This window comes from Sturnus vulgaris, chromosome 20 (genome assembly GCF_052056855.1).
Source record: "Sturnus vulgaris isolate bStuVul1 chromosome 20, bStuVul1.hap1, whole genome shotgun sequence".
Classification (NCBI taxonomy): Eukaryota; Metazoa; Chordata; class Aves; order Passeriformes; family Sturnidae; genus Sturnus; species Sturnus vulgaris.
Genome location: NC_142262.1, coordinates 7,489,305 through 7,505,087, shown reverse-complemented (window position 1 = coordinate 7,505,087; position 15,783 = coordinate 7,489,305). Strand labels below are relative to the sequence as shown.

The 15,783-nt window shown below is 48.0% G+C and overlaps 1 protein-coding gene across 6 annotated transcripts in view; it reads left to right on the top strand.

Annotated features, from left to right (window-relative positions):
- Window positions 1-12,926, top strand: part of MXRA7 (matrix remodeling associated 7) — a 28,277-nt gene extending 15,351 nt beyond the window's left edge. For 5 of the 6 annotated variants that reach the window (XR_015807742.1, XM_088176350.1, XM_088176349.1 and 2 more), the window contains one exon: window positions 6,596-8,273. Coding sequence is in view for 2 of the 6 variants with exons in the window: in XM_088176351.1 (XP_088032477.1) it covers window positions 6,596-6,635 (40 nt within the window). In the remaining 4 variants the exon portion in view is untranslated. Of the gene's footprint in view, window positions 1-6,595; window positions 8,274-11,264 lie in introns of those variants that run through there. The other variant, XM_014889192.2, reaches the window with a different exon arrangement.
- The last annotated feature ends 2,857 nt before the right edge of the window (window positions 12,927-15,783 follow it).

Sequence of the window (15,783 nt, the reverse complement as noted above, 5' to 3'; positions counted from 1 at the left end):
ACTCATAACACCTGCTCGTGTCTTGGGTTATTTTGCTTTTGGGTTATTTTCCAGTTGGTTGCCTGTCCCACCTCCCTCCCCTTCCCTCCTCATAACAGATTAATGAGTCCACTCCCCTCTGCCTCCATCTCATTTTCCATGAGCACTCCAGGGCAGATGAGGGCCTCTCATCACCTCTTCCATCTCGGATGCCTGAAGCTGGACATCCCACTTTGTACTGATTTGGGAAACTGGGGCTGCTGCAGAGTGGGTGCTTAGTCCTAAGGTGTGTTATCAAAACTGAGACAGGTTTAGTGTTCACTTTTAGCCCTGTCACTCCTCCAGCTTTCCCATGGACCAGCAGTTTCCCACATGAAGCAGTTGGTAAGAAACATCCCAAAAATGCAAATGGGTCCTCAGAGGCTGCTTGTTGTGTAGTTCACAAGTTTGAATATTGGGACTCCTTGATTTTGAAGATGCCATTGAAAATACTCCTTGCCTGTTCCAGGAGGAGCTGTAGGTCCTCAGACAGGAGAGTACAGGCATGCAATAGATTTGGTTGTTTCAGCAAAAAAAACACTTCTGTTTTAACCTGCATCCCTGCAGAAGCTGTGGTTGTCCTGCCTACAATTCACTTGAGTCTTGTGGCTTCCAACTGGTGCTAAATCTGGACTAAAAGGGGAAGGAATGTGACCTTCACCGAGTGATGCAACTTCCTGCTTCTGGTGACTTCAGCCTTAAAAATTAGAGTGCTCACTGAGGGAGGAGGACAATAAACCCTGTTGGCAAATGCATCTGCTGGGCTGGTGGCTGTGCTTGATCACACCTGGTGGGTCACAAGTCCTTCTGGGGCAGAAGCACGTAGCCTTTGCCCCCCTGGGGGAGAAAAACAGCCTGGGCAGGAAGGGGAAGAGTGCAGGGGAAGGATGCAGCCCTTGGTCCAGCCAGCAGAGCTTATTCCCAAATCCTTGTCTTCTGCACCTGAGGCTTTTGGCCATCTGTTGCCAGCTGTAGCTGCCACAGTGCAAAGCTGGAGCTCAGGAAATGTGAATCGTGGTGGTGCAGCTGCCCCTGCTCTGACAGGGCTGAGGTGTGTGGGTGTGACACAGACTGAGAGGTGCTGCTGTCCTGGCTGGGCAGCTCCTGTGGAGGAGAGAGGAGGAGCTCCCCAGTGTGCCTGCACTCATGGATGGCTTGCAGTGTGGTTTCTGCCAGATGTTCTTCAAACCTCCCTTAAGGTTGAAAGAGGTTAGTGGGGATTTTTTTCTGTTAGAAATGAGTATGGCCGGGACTCTGCTGAGTGTTGACAGCTGCAGCAAGGCTCCACTCCTAATAAAAGAGAAAACAATAGGAGAAATGCCCCCCTTGGGTCTCTGCTTTCAGTTCTCTCTTTCCATGAGACAAAGCAGGTCCCAGCCAAGCCTTGCTTGGCCTCAGTGCTGTCAAGGGGTTGAGCTCTCTGTGTTCTCTCTTTGTCATTCTTGGCTAGGTGTGTTGGTGGGAGAAAGGAGAGCAGATCCCATCTGACAGGCTCTAGAAAGGTCTCTCCTCTCTGTCCTCTGTCTGGGATTGAGGAAGAGCCAGAAGCTGCCCCATGGCAGACCCACTGAACAGGGTCTGATGAATGACACCAAACTGCTGTTGGCAGGGGCACTCCTGGATGGAGCAGGAGATCCCCCAGACCACTGTCAGCCTCTGGAAGAATGCAGGGAAGATAAGGACAGCTGCCCAGCTTCCCTGGCTAATGGGCTCAGTCCCCATAGCCAGGTAACCCTTTCAAGGAGCAAACTCTCCTCCTGCCTCTCAATCCTCTCTCACCTCCTGGCCAGCCACGGATGGGTTGAGGTGACACTGTTTGAATACAGACTGCATTTAAGCCTAAGGCTCAACTGCAAATTGGAATTCATGCAAGGGGAATTAGATGGCTGTAAATATCAAGCCCAGCCTTTTTTTTTTGTGGTAATTTAGCAAAGGAAACCTGCCACCTCCCCAGCTGGGTTCAGAGTGCCTCTTGGTTATAGGGCATGGAAAAAATCTGGGCTTGCACCCTGGAATTTCAGCAAGGCAGGGTAGACCCTGGTTCTAGGGAATGTCAGAGAGAAGAGACCTTTCCCTGCTCTACAAGGCATCCTGAATGGAAAGTGGCATGCAGCTGTGGCTTGAGGGACAACTGTGCTGAAGTTTGAATTTTGAATGAGGCAGTGCTGGTGATGACAACTCTGGAGCACGCGAGGGCAGGAAGCAGCTGCAGAGGTTTAATGACTGTGTTGACAGACCTTGGCCTATTTCAAACATCTCCACTAGTAGCCCTCCAAAAATAGGTGGGTGGACAGAGCTGGGGGAGGCTGCATTTTGGGAGAGCTGTCCATTGGCATCTGTCCCTGTCCACCCCCTGCATTGCCATCACATAACCCCGGCTTGCCTGCTCGCTCTCCTCTCCATACAGCATGGGGCTTCTTTCTCCTCCCTGTCTTTTGCTAACCTTCCCCCACCCAGTGGCTTTGCTGTCCTGTCCTGTCCTGTCCTGTCCTGTTCAGCATGGTGCTTCTTTTGGAAGCTGGTAAGTTTGGCCTTTTTTTGGGGGAGGTGGGAGAGGTGTTATTATTTGTTTGCTTCTCATCTTCTGCAGCACGGTAGTCGTCCTGGGCTGAGGGAGGAGAAGTAGCAGGAGGGGTGGAGCCCAGGGCCATGGCACTCTGCAGGACAGGGTGGCCACTGCTTTACTGCAGCCACAAGCCACAGGGATGGCACCAACCATGGGCAAGGTGGCTTTCAGCTGCCAAACACCCAGGGCATGAGGTGTGTTTGCTTCCCACCTGTGTCTTGTAGTAAAGGGCACTGAATGTTTGGGGATCCCTGCTGAGCTCCTCCCCATGCTGACTCTGTAGGTGCCCAACTCCCCTTGGATGAGGAGGGAGGCTGCTGCTGGCCTGGTGCTGTTCCCTGCCTCCATATCCCTGGGGAGAATCCTCTGACCTATGAGATGTCAGTGGACTGGAGCCCTGGCCCTATTTATAGTCATGATTGAGTCATGAATCCCCAAAAGGTTTAAAACCAGAGTAACTCAGGATGCCTCCCACAGAAAGCCAGGGAAAGAGAGGCCAGGAAGCCCCTTCCCATCTCCTCCTCTCCCATCTCAGAGAGGAAACCCTTGCAAACTCCCCCATAGCCTTTGCAGGGTGTGAGTCTCTGACCCTGCCTTGGCATGAGATTTTAGTTCAGACTGCAACTCTGCTTCAGCTCCTGGGTTTGGCTTTTTTTTTGCTCAGGTCTTGAATTGTCCTGGCTTGTGGCTGCTTCTCTGTGTCTCCCTCACCCAGCGCTCATGACTTGTCTTCATCTGCTTCTGCTTAACCTTGTGCAGCATGGGCAGCTGGCTGTTCTCTGCCTGCTAACTCCCTGGGAGCCCTGCTCTGCCCATCCTGGGCTCTCCTGCTGCTGGGTGAAATCCAGGGATGCAAGGAATTGGGGCACCTCACCAGGCTGGGAGCAAACTGGTGTTGAGTGAACTGGAGGACAAACACTGAGGGATGGAGGAAAGCACAGCCCAGCCTGTTCCCAGCTTTTCCCACTGCTGTGGTGTTGGCTGGGGTGGTCAGGAATGAGTGTGCCAGGGAATGGGCACACGACTGGGGGATGAGCTGCTCAGGAGCCCAAGCCACCTTCCTGGCTGTGCTCTGGCCTTGTCAGCTGTTGCTGCTCTGGCTGGGAAATGTGGGAAGCTTCTGCCCCAAAACAGTTGTGGGCAAGGTCTGCTGGGGTGATACAGCCCCTGATCCCACTGACTCCTCACCAGCCCCTGTCCTAAAGCCAATGAGACTTGTGCTCCCTGGTCACACTGGTTCTGGCAGCCTCGAGGCATAGTAGGTATTTCCCAAAGCCCAGTGCACCTTTCAACTTCTCTGTCCCGGTGGAGGAATTTCAGATTTGTGTTGATGAAGCTCCTTTTGGCACCTCTCACTCAATCTCTTTTCTCTGTTCTAAGCACTGTCTCCCTGTTCTACATTTAAGTCCTCTCTGTGTGTTGCTGATTGGCTGAAGCAACTGGCTCACAGTTTTGGGACCACCAGGAAAGCTTAGAATTAGTCTGTCATTCCTCATATTCTTCCTGCAATACCTCAAGACTGGGTTATAGTCACACCAGAAAGGAGATGGTTGCTGCTCCCATGGTAAAGAAACAGGGACCATCCTCAGCAGTGAGATGGGAGGGAACTTCCAGGGGAGATCTCAGGCACTCATTCCCAGGTCTACCCAGCACTAAGGGCTTTTATTCCCTGCTCTTCCTCCTCAAGGGTTAATCCTAGTTTGAAGTGAGAAGAGTCTGGAGCCAGGTTACTGTGCACCTTCCTTGCCAGGATTTCAGTGCAGAGGACTGATGGTCCTGACAAGGTCCTGAGCCAGGGAAAAGAGCTGGGAATGCTCTGTGCTTCTGAAAATAATTTTTTGAGAGAAACTGTTCCTGAAAAGGGCACACGCAGTTACCACACATGGTCACAGTAGGATGCTCTGGGCTCTCCTTAGAGTGAGTCAGGATTCCTTTGGAAAGCTGAAGCCTATGAATGGGCTACAGATTTCCTGACCTGCTGCGGATTTTTGCACATGTGAGAGAGAGATGCTCATGGGAATGCCAGTAACCCCTCAGCTTTTCAGAGCTGAGGTGCTGTCTTCTCTCAAAAGCAAGAAGCCTCGTGTCAGTGCTGGGGGTGAACTGGAGTGAAGGAATTGCTCCTGAGGCCACCAGAGGGACAGGCAGTTTCCATGCTTTGAGACTTCAGTTCCTGAGCTGCCCTCATATTCCAGGACCTGCTTTTATCCGGGCTCCTTGTTCTCCAGCTTTTCCTTGCACAGAACCATGTCCAGCTGAGAAATCAGGTGATTCAGTGACTTGGCCATTGGCTTGGGCAGGAAAAGAAATGCCTGGATAATCTTTATCTGAAGAAAGGATACAGCTTCTGGCAAAAGATGACCCTAACCTGGTTTGGTTGATGAACTGCTGGGGAGTTCCAAGGAGACTGGAAAGGAGGGAAGAGCCAAGGATAAGCAGTGGTTCAGATCTCTGGGCCTTCATCCCAAGCTAATTAAGACTTTCAAGTTCCGTGTCTGAAATGCCAGAGCTTCTCAGCCTGGGGGTTGGCCCCAAAGTCCCAGAGAGAGACTGTCTCATGCTCTTTAGTCCAATTCCCCTCACAGCTTGCTCCAGGAGCAGAAAGGGCTATCCCTCTTGTGCAGATGGGAATTTCTGGCTCTGATGTACATCCTCCATTAGAGTCATGCTGGTTTTGAGATCTCACGCCAGCTGTCATCCTGGCCCTGTGGAGATGAGCATCCCTGTGAGGGACTCATCCACCCTCCCCGTGTCCCCCATCCCTCCCCACTCCAACTGTGCCACACTGGAGGGGCCCTCCCCTCCTGGGCCCCCATGGCAACGAGCTTATGCCCTCACACGTGAAATCTGATTATGCTTGCGTGACTTGAGCGGGATGATCCTCTCCTGAGCACCGCGAATCCCGCACGGTGATTATCCACCCCGGAAAATTTCCTTTCTTTGTCCTAACGGGGTGGCCACTGAGCCTTGGAACGTCTCTCCAGTAACCCCAGTCCCTCGTGATGCTTCCCCAGCACCTCCCACCCGCGATCCGGGTCACTGGTCCAGGGCTGCTGGAGAAGGCAAGATTTTGCAGAAGAGCGATTAAGAAATGAGGCTGTTCCTCACCCTGGCAGGAGTAGGGGACTTCCAAATGTGGCTCAGGTGTTATGAACCCTATTGAATCCGGGAGCAATGAGGCTGGGGGTGCCTCTATGTGTTTGTAGGGTAGGTGATGTGTGTTGTAGCTTCCCTCTACTGCAGTGCAGGTCTCAGTGTCCATGGGCAGCTGTCCAGCCTTCTGTTGGGTGTTTCCTGATGTGGATGGTTCACTCATGAGAGATGCTGGGCCAGTATGGGCAGACTGTCTGGAAGAACAAGGAATCACATTTTTTAGACCCTGGCTCTGCTAACGAGATGTGGAGGGAGTGCCTGGATGTCCCCACACATTAAACACATCTCACTCTCCTTCCTTGGGACACTGGGAGACCTTTCCTTCAAAAAGGAAGTGACCTGAAGGGATTTTTCCTCCTTCCCTCGAACAGACTCATCTGTAGAAAGACTGAGAATGGTCAAGCAGTTCAGGCACACCACCCTGTTAAATCAGGCATTGTTCCTGTCTCATCTGCCTACAGGTGGGAAAAGGAATCTGGGCTGCCAGATTCAAGGGTGCCAGCAGCCCCCGGGGGCTCTGCACAGGACACTGAGGCAGTAACCCCTGGAGTTAATTAGTTTGGCTTCTCCACTATTTATTAGTAGCTCAGAAGAGTTGTAACTTAGCTTGGTGCCAGACAAGAGGATTTGCACTTCCTATTGGGTTTCGACTATCCTGCTGCAATAGATGAAGCAAAGTCCTACTTAGAGGCATGAGGATTGCAAACAGCAGCTTGTCCTGCCCTGAGGGGGAAGCTGCCTTGCCTTCCCCCCAACACTCACACTGAGAGCTCTCCCTGCTCGTTTATGTGAATAATAATGAACCAAGCTGAGGGGTGAAATGACTGAAATGATTTCTCTCCCTGTTTCTCTTTGCAGACCTGAAGACTATATGAAGTTGTCCCTAGCCTCCTCCTAAAGGCATCCCTTGGCATCATTAAAGGCTTGAGAGAAATACCAAAACCAACCAAACACACCCATAAGAGAAATCCATAAACCCTCAAAACTTGGGATCCCCTCTTGGTCTGAAGTTGAGTTCTTCAAAAACTCCTGTCAAGTTTGAGGATATCCTGTTGTGTGGCTCCATGGACTGGGGCTGGGCCCAAGCAGTGACCTGAGTTGTGTTTGGGGGACTGGGAAGAACCTTCCTCCCTCTCCCCCAAACAAAACCCAAAGTGAACACTGAATATGCAATGAGTCTATTAGTTGTGTTTGTTACATATATTAGGCCATGAAATTCACATTGTTCCTTTCCTGGGGTGGGCAAACCATAGCTCTGCTCTCAGACCAGCTGGGACCTTGTAGCAGAATCTCAAGTTGTTTTGTCCTGGGGCCAAATGCCTCTTTATTGCTGGGGGGTGGTAACTGCCTGTGATTTCCAGTGCTGTACAAAGCTGCTTTACTCCGAGGGGTGGAGGGGACAAAGTGGGGTCCGTGTGAGGGATGGCAGACCATGGCTGGGCTGACTCAAATCTTGCTTCTGTAGTCATTTTAGCAGAGAGCTGATTCTGTAGGTAGACAGGAGGCTCAAGAAGTGATGAAGTTTGATTGTTTAGCTGTTCTGCTTGCAGTGGAGAGACCACACTTTGGCTGCTGTTATTATCTGCATCCTCACTTTTCCCTACTCCAGCTCCCAAGAGGAGAGACCCAAGGAGGCAGCTCTGGCATCAGGGGCTCCCTCTGGCTCAGGATGAGGTCCTGGAGGTCCTGGGAGGGGCACACTCCCCATTCCTCTGCCTGTTTGCTGTTCCAGTGCTGGTCCATGGGAGCCAGAGCTCAGTGCTGCCCCTCGGCTCTGTCACACAGAGCAGATTAATTTGGCTGGGCACATACTCGGTTTTAAGTCAAACCCAGCTGGTTTTTGAGAGAGAGAAAAGGGTCCAAGTCCTTTAGTGATGTTATAGAAACACCAGGCTGGGTGGGGATGTGTCCTCCAAAGCTTCTCTGTCACTGCCTCTTGGCTAATGCTGCAAACATATCAGGAACCCAACTGGCTGCTTTTTTTCCTCCCTTTGAATTCCTATGCAGACAATACTTGAAACCTTGTACACAGTTGTCCTTTCCAGCGCCTGGGGTTGGCAATTCTTCATAAACAGGCTCATTTAAAGAACAGCAGGAGGCTTCAGCTTTAGAAGAGGCTGGGCTGCCCCTTCCCAGCCGACAACTGCAAGCGTGTTCAGTGGTTTGCATATGAATTTAGGCACATCTGGACCCTCTGCTTCAACATCCCGCTGGTACAGCCGCTGTCCCCCCTCGGTGCTGGCTGGCTGACTGTGTCCCAAGCACCCAACTATGCAAAGAATGCCTTATATCCGTTGTGTTTAAGTTACATGGCAATATGTACATCCAGCAAAGTCAGTAGTTAAGTCCAGATTTTTGCTAGTGGCAGCAAGTCAAACTCTTTCTTCAACTCAAATGGCTGTCTGGGTATTTTTTACTTTTGTTTGTTTTTGTTTGTTTTGTATCTGATGGTGGCTCTTATACAAAGGACTGTAATTCTAGTGGCTTGAATCTGTAAAAATTGCCTTTGTTGGTCCAATAAACCTTTGAATAGTTTGTTTGGTTTGTGCTTGTTCTCCCTACCTCCAGCAGCTTTTAACTTCTTCCTCAAGAGATTTGTGTTGAAAATCTGGATTTTAGGTTAAAGGTACATTCTGCCCTCTGTAACTTTTATCCCATAAATGATTACATTCCCATAAATGATCAGAGGGAAAATCAGGGATATTCCCCTTTTTCTGATGAAGCAACACAGAGTTGCAGCAGGATCCTGGTTTGGCTGCAGAGCAATTAACAACATTCCCAATGCAGAGCTCTGCCCAGGATTTCAGCTGCTGTGGACACGGGTGCTTAGCAGTTCCTAAACCCCAGATCTCTAACATACCTATGGCTCACTGCCCCAGGCCTCCAGCTAACTGTAAAAGTCTTGGACTGAAATGTCTAAAAAGAGCCTAAGGGAGCTAAGTATGCAAATGTAATTGTCTATGAAGAAGAATTAGGCTGCTTCGAAAATCCTTAATTAATCTATTTTGTTAGCAATAAGTAAAATCCTGCTTGACCTCCAGAATCAAAGTAGTTTTGATGACAGCATTTATGAGAAGAGAGAATGATTTTATTTGTGAATGGGGAATGTTTGATCTGAACTCATCCAAAAAAATCCCCAAAACCCAAACCGAGCTGGAGCACTACAAGGTTGTTTAGCAAGGTCACCTCTGATAGGAGAAGCTCCTCTTCAAAGACACTTTCATGTTTGTGGTGCCTTACTCTTCCTTCCCAGGCTCTTTTCTCTCTTTATCTTTGTTTTGCTGTCCCTTTGTAGCAGATTATGTAGTGCAGAGAAGTAACAGCTCTTTTTTCTATTTTCCAAGTGCACAGTCATAATATTTAAAGTTGAGGGGAGAGCCAAAATGCATTGATGTTGTGCTTCAGAAAAAGAGAGTGAATATTGTCTGTGATCCTGATTTTGGAGACAAGAAAATGGGCCTTTGGGGAGGTTTCAGCAGCGCTGATGTCTGTGAAATAAGGAGTGAGGGATGCAGACCTGTGTGAGCACTCCCAGCTGGGATGCACTGCAGACACACGAGGCCAAGCTGTGTATTGAATTTCTCCACACCAGACTGGCAACGTGCCCTCTGGTGCCCAGTGGTGATCTAAAATAAAATATTGATCACTCATGACCCTGCTCTTCCCATCCTCTCGTCTGGAAAGGGCAGCTGGATGCTCTTCCTGTGAGCATAAACCATTACAGAAGAGACAGACAAATCCAGGCTTCCACAGGCGAAAGATCCCACATCATTATCAGGATGTTTGGCTGTAGGACCATTGCATTTTAATTGCAATACAAAGGAACTGGCAAATGAGCTTGCTTTAGCCAGGATCTGCTTTTTTTCCTGCTCTATTTGCTTCAGCAGTGCTGAGAGGACAGGCTGCTGTTCGTGCTTCTACTGGGGCTTAGCTCAGGAGAGGGGAAAATGCAGAGCAGGAGCTCAGGAGCACGGGAAGAAGGTTCCGCTGCTCCTTCCTGACTATCTTCCTCTGGTCTTGTTCGTGGTGTGGAGGCTGCTGGTGGGTTGATGCTGTCCTTTCTTTCAAGCAAGTTTTGTGCCCTGTTTTTGCCTGTCAATAGTTATTACTGCCCCTCCTGTTACTGGAATAGCTGATAGCTCATCCATACAGGCCTTGCAGGAAGACTACCCCAGGTTATTCAGTGGCTTGCATTTAAATGGATTAATTAAATGGTTTAAAGTCCTGTGTGGGAAGCTGCTTGTGGCAGGAAAGAGGACTCCTGACAGGGAGTAAAAGGCAGATTCTGTGGTTTTAGCCCACGGGAGGTCTAAGGGTGCTGGACAAGCAGGAGGAGCTGGGATTGTGGCAGGTCTGTGCTCTGAGCTGTCACTGAGTTCCAGCCTCACATTCATGCAGGGACAAAATGAGCCTTGAAGTACCAGGAACTACATCTGCCTTGTTAGAGCCATAAAGCACCATTATAAATCCCCATTAGTTCTTTCCATGTCCCACATGTCAGAATGAGATGTGCTAGGCAATAGAGCAGCCTGATCCCAGTCAGGTTGGAGTCTGGCACTGGGAACATTCCATCCCTCAGCCAGCCCTGCCTGGAGCCACGTGCATATTCATCTTGCCCCAAAAGGGAATTTTGCAGAGTTATCAGTTCATGAGCTACCTGCAAACAAATGGCACTCCTGTGCTGCCCACCCCCCTGTATCCCTCAGCGATGAGCAGTGTAAGTCCTGCTATAAATAAAGCCCTGTCACAGATACCAATCTTCATGGGATGTACAATGGTTAACTGGTTCAGGGTAGGGAAAAATCAAGATATCTTCTGTTAGGGGGAGAAGGGTGTTAATCATCTACTGTGGAACTGCCTGGGGATTAAAAATCTGAGCTAGATCGTCCACTGGTCAGCCTCTGCCTACACAGGGACCACCTCACTGCTGGACTGGCTACCTGAGTCTATCTCACCAGTGGACATTGGCAGACAAACTCGAATCAAAGCAAATTCCTATCCATGATCTTATCTTCCAGTGGCTGATTAAAGTCATGTCCATGCTGGGAGGCAGCCTGCTCTCTAGTTTTAAGTTAGGATATGCATTTAAAATTTAATAGCTATTCCTGAATTACTATGTATCTACATCCTCATATTACAGAAGGAAAGCACACTGGGCTGTTGAATCTTAATCCAGGTTCGTTATGGACTCTGATAAATTGGGACATGTTGGTCTTATAGAATTCCACATGTTGAGTTATCTTGAAAGTTTGAGCAGAGATAAGCCCTAAGGAGCTCCAAAGCCAGTGTAAAAGCAGGCTGGTTTATCTCCACGTTTAGGGAGCTGCAGAGAGACGTGCAGGAGGATGGGATAGAGGGGAAGGGGGAGGAAGGAGAACCAGAGGCTGTCTCTGCCTTATCTCACAGGCACAGATTTCCTGCAGCCAGTAAGGTTTGTACAGTGACCTGCCTTTGGCTCTGTGTTTCATTTGACAGTGGTTCTTGCTCCTGGACCGGCTATTCCTACTTCTCCTTTTCTTCTTGACAGGGTTCAGAGAGAGCAGCTGGCTGCCATCTTCAGACTGATGAAGGAAAAAAGTGACACGTTTGGAGAGATGTCTGAAGGAGACATGAAGGAGCAGCTCAGACTCTATGATATATAACCTGCAGCCAGGGCAGGCTGTGCCCAAAAGCCATCTTGGCGCTTGTTCTGCAGGACACTGGAGGCTGTAGTGCTTGAAAAGTGTCTCAGTAGTTATTTTGCAGTTTCAGTTTGTTTTGCAAACACATATAGGCCTGTGATATGTATTTCAAAAGACTTGTAATTGCTCAGCCTTTTAATAATTTTTCTTTGCAGAGCTATCATCTCGTACAGCGATTTTTTTACTTCTTTCTGGCTGGGTCCTATGTCTCAGTCCTACAAAGCAGTTAAACTCACTTTTTTTTTTCTGGCCATGCTTTATGCAAATTAACTTTCAAGCCTAGTCTTTCTCAGTTTGATATCTGAAGAAAGCCAAAGATGATAAGTGTAAAATGGATGAAAATAATAGAATAACTCAGGTTGAAGGGTCTTATAGTCCAATCTGCTGCTAAAAGCAGCATCAGCTGTGGGACCAAGGTGGGTTACTCAGGGCTTTATCCTGTTAGGTCTTGAAAAGCTCCAAAGATGGAGACTGCACAACCTCTCTTGGCAGGGAGGCTTCCAACCCTACAGTTAGAAAACAAAGAGCCCAAAGGCAAAGCATCAGTGCTCTGATCAGGGGCATGTTGCCCCTCATCTCCCTGGAAAGAACACTTCATCCTCCTTCATGCTGGCTTTTGAAACCAATCCAAGCTGGTTCCGGCTGACCTCACTGAGATCATCCTCACGCCTGAGGAAGCAGCAGCAAACTCCAACCTGGAAACACAAACATCTCCTGACACTGAAAGGACCACAGAAAGGCTGCTGGGTTTATCACAAAGCTGGTTGTGTCCACCTCAGATCCTGCTCTTCTCATACGAAATTATGTGGGAAACTACATACTTGGGAGATCTTTGTGATTTTATCAAGTATTTTGAACAGTCTTGACCAGCCCTTGGTGGTTTGAATAGAGTAAATCAATGAGTATTCCTAATTATAACTTAATGTCTTCTGGTGTGCTTATCTCTCCTATGAAATCCTGTTAAATACTTCCTTATCAGGAAGGATTTTCTTGGTTTTAGTAACTGCTCACAAAGGGAGGCAGCATTTTCTGACCCACTTTTAGGGAATGATCACTTAAAAAATTAGTTTTGCTTTATTTTGTGTAATCCTCTTCAGTTCGAGAAACCTAATATCTTGTTATCTGGTCGCTGTTTCCCAGTATAATGTGTTCTGTAACATCAGACACTTATATTTTTAAGAATCATTTTATCTTCTAATCATTTTCACTTAGGTCAAGGCATATTTATGATGAGATCAAGCTGGTTTTACTACCAATCATGATTTAATTTATATTTAATGTCTGAAAATTACTCTTCTTATTCAACATGAACAAATTAAGTGGGAAAAGTAGTCCCATGATGTGAAATATCATTTAACTTGCTGTGTCCCTAGGATTCAGTTTCTCTTGTCAAGCTGTGCAAAGGAATGTAGAAAATTTGTATATGGGGCTTGTCCCTAGCTCAAAACTGAAATCAGGATCTTTTCCAAAACTCTTCATGAAAGCAAGTAAAGGAGAGATAAAGTGTAGTTGATTTTTAGTCTTTGTTTTGCAGACTTCAGAGTTTATTTCCAAAATATTTTTATGTTTTTTATGTTATGGTTGAGTCTTCTCTGAATAGGAACATTTCTGGGGCAGAACGAAAAAAATCCTCAAATCCTTCAGCCTCAGAGTATGGCAGCAGTGATAACACTGTACAAGGGACAGCAGCTGGAATTAACCCTGTCCTGACCAGACCAGCTCTGAACATCCTCACCCAAATGTCCAGATGCTATTGATAACAGGATAGTGGTGAAAAACCTGTTATTTGCTAGGCTGAAATTTAAGAAAGAAATGAAGACAAATAAAAAAGCCTCTGCATAAGGCATGAAACGAAGGGGTGTCAAGATGGAAAACCCACGAGTTTTGAGCGGTGCATTCCTCCATGTGCACTGGCAAGGCTGTAATAAAGAGGGACCTGCAGCCATGGGGCATGTCCTGGTTTGGCTGGGCAGCTTCTGAGGTGCTTCTCATCAATATTTATACAGGAAATTTCACCAGATGCTATGGCGGGATGTCCCTTTATACAGGAAATTTCACCAGCTGCTGCAGCAGCATCTCCCCTTCTGGGTATTGTCCTCTTAATAATTGCAGAACCACCAATCCATCACACACTCATTTGTGTTGAAACGACCTTAGAGGGGATCTAGTGCCACCCCAAACAGGGATGGTGGCACTGGGGGATCCTTTTCAGGGGCAAAGGCACTGGGGGTCCTCAGGAGAGAATGGCAGCACTGGGGGCCCCTCATGAAGGGATGGCGGTACCGGGGGGTCCCCGGGAGAGAATGGCAGCACTAAGGGGTCCCTCATGAAGGGATGGCGGTACCGGGGGGTCCCCTTGACAGGATAATGGCACTGAGGGGTCCCCGTGAGGGGACAGCGGTACTGGGATCTCCCCACGGCCGCAGGCGCCCACTGCCATGGCAACAAGTAACGATCGCCATTGGACTGACGTGACCCCATTGGGCTCCCGTACGGCAACGCGGAACGGGCTTGGATTGGCCCTGTGGAACCTCCGTACCCTGCCGGGGCGGGGGCGGGGCTGGCTGTGGATGTGCCGTGACGGCCGTTAGCGGCAGTGCGCGTGCGCGACTCATGACGTCGCACGCTGTGACGTCACTCCGGCGCTGCCTGAGGCGTGGGCGGTCTCACCGTCACAGCGATGGCGGCGCTGAGGGAGCTGATGGCCCTGAGGGCTCCGATCTTCGGAGTTCTCTAATCACAGACACAGAGTGCGCCTGAGGAGGGGCACGTTGTTTATTCTGCCCAGAGCGCACCAATCAAACCGCCCAAGGAGTGAAAAGTCACCTCTTTTATGTAGTAAAATTCACATGAGTTCACCTATCTAATATATTTATTTGGGTGCTTGATCGTGGAACACAAAAGTTACTCTGTTCATTAAGCAGCTTCTATTGTAGAAGTTGTCTGATGACATCAGATTTACAAGAAGTGAGAAGATTCAGCCCGGGGACAGATAATTCAATTTGAAGATACCAAGGAGACACTGTTTATTGTGCACAGAGGGGACAAAAAGTTACCTCTTCTATGCAATAAAATTAATGTGAACCCACCTATCGAATTCATATTCACTGCCTACCTAATGCATGTTTATTTGGGTGATGTAATTTTACTCAATGCTTTCTTTGGGTGAGTCTTAGAGGACGAGAAGCAAAAGTTTGCCTTTTCTTTATTGGGCATCTTCTGTTGTAGAACTTTCCAGAAGTTACCTGATGACATCAGTTATGTTTACAAAAGGTGAGAAAATTCAGCCTGGGGAGAGATAATTCCACTTAAAAACATGATCCACATCCATCAGAGATCCAGGTTAAAAATAAATAAATCTGGAATGATTTGATAAAGGAATTTTAATAGGTGAGGGAGGTGAAGGCAGGAGAAGATAAAAATGAGCAAAATTCCCTTCTGGCTGTACAGGTAGCTTTGATAGGGATCTCAGATTTCTTTACAGATTGTTTAAATTGCTTCTGGAATTGATGAACTTTGTGCTCCATGATGTGACTGCAGGTGTTTCCCCTTCTCAAGCTGGTGTCAGTTCTGGGAGTTTGGCTCGTCCCAGCACATCCTTGCTGTTAAAGTCTCTGCAAGAGAAGAGGTGGGTTTGCACTGTCCTTTTCCTGGAAAAAAAAAAAAAAAGAGAATATTTAGAGATGGGAAAGAGTGTGCCCCCGCAGGTTATTTTCCACCTTGTGTTGCCTCCTGTGCTGTTCACGGGCATTCTGGGATTTTTTGCAAACTATGTCAAATAGTTTGAATAAATTCCTCAAGGGCATTTCTCAGAATGAACCAAAGGCAAAATTCTTCACTAATACACACCGGAAGAGAGCAAGCAGGAGTTTCCAGACCAGCTTTGGAGTTAGAACACTAAAAAACACCCCACTGCTTCTTTCCTGCCTCACCCTTCCAGTCCCTCATGTTTCTTAATCACTGTTGCCAGACAGGGAATTAATTTAAAATAGTCGGGATTTACCTCCATAAGAACAAAGGAACAAAATTCAAAAAATATGTGGGTAACAATCCATTTTAGATGATATAATTTCTCTTGGAAGGTAAAATAACTTATCCTGAAAGTTTTTGTACCTGGTGCCTATGAGGAATTTGGGCAGTAATCAAGCAGTGAGTGTGGGGCACAAACAGCTCCTATTTTAAGAAAGCAGCTTCACCTTTATTGCCTTTACTTTTGTTGGTGAATCACATTTTGATATAAGGGCTGTATAAAAAGTAACCCCCCCAGCACTGAAGCCTTTTCTACCTGCATTTCTCTGGAAGTTTTCTGACCAACATAACCTCAGAGGTGGTGAAAAATAGACAGTGGTACCTTCTACCTTCTGG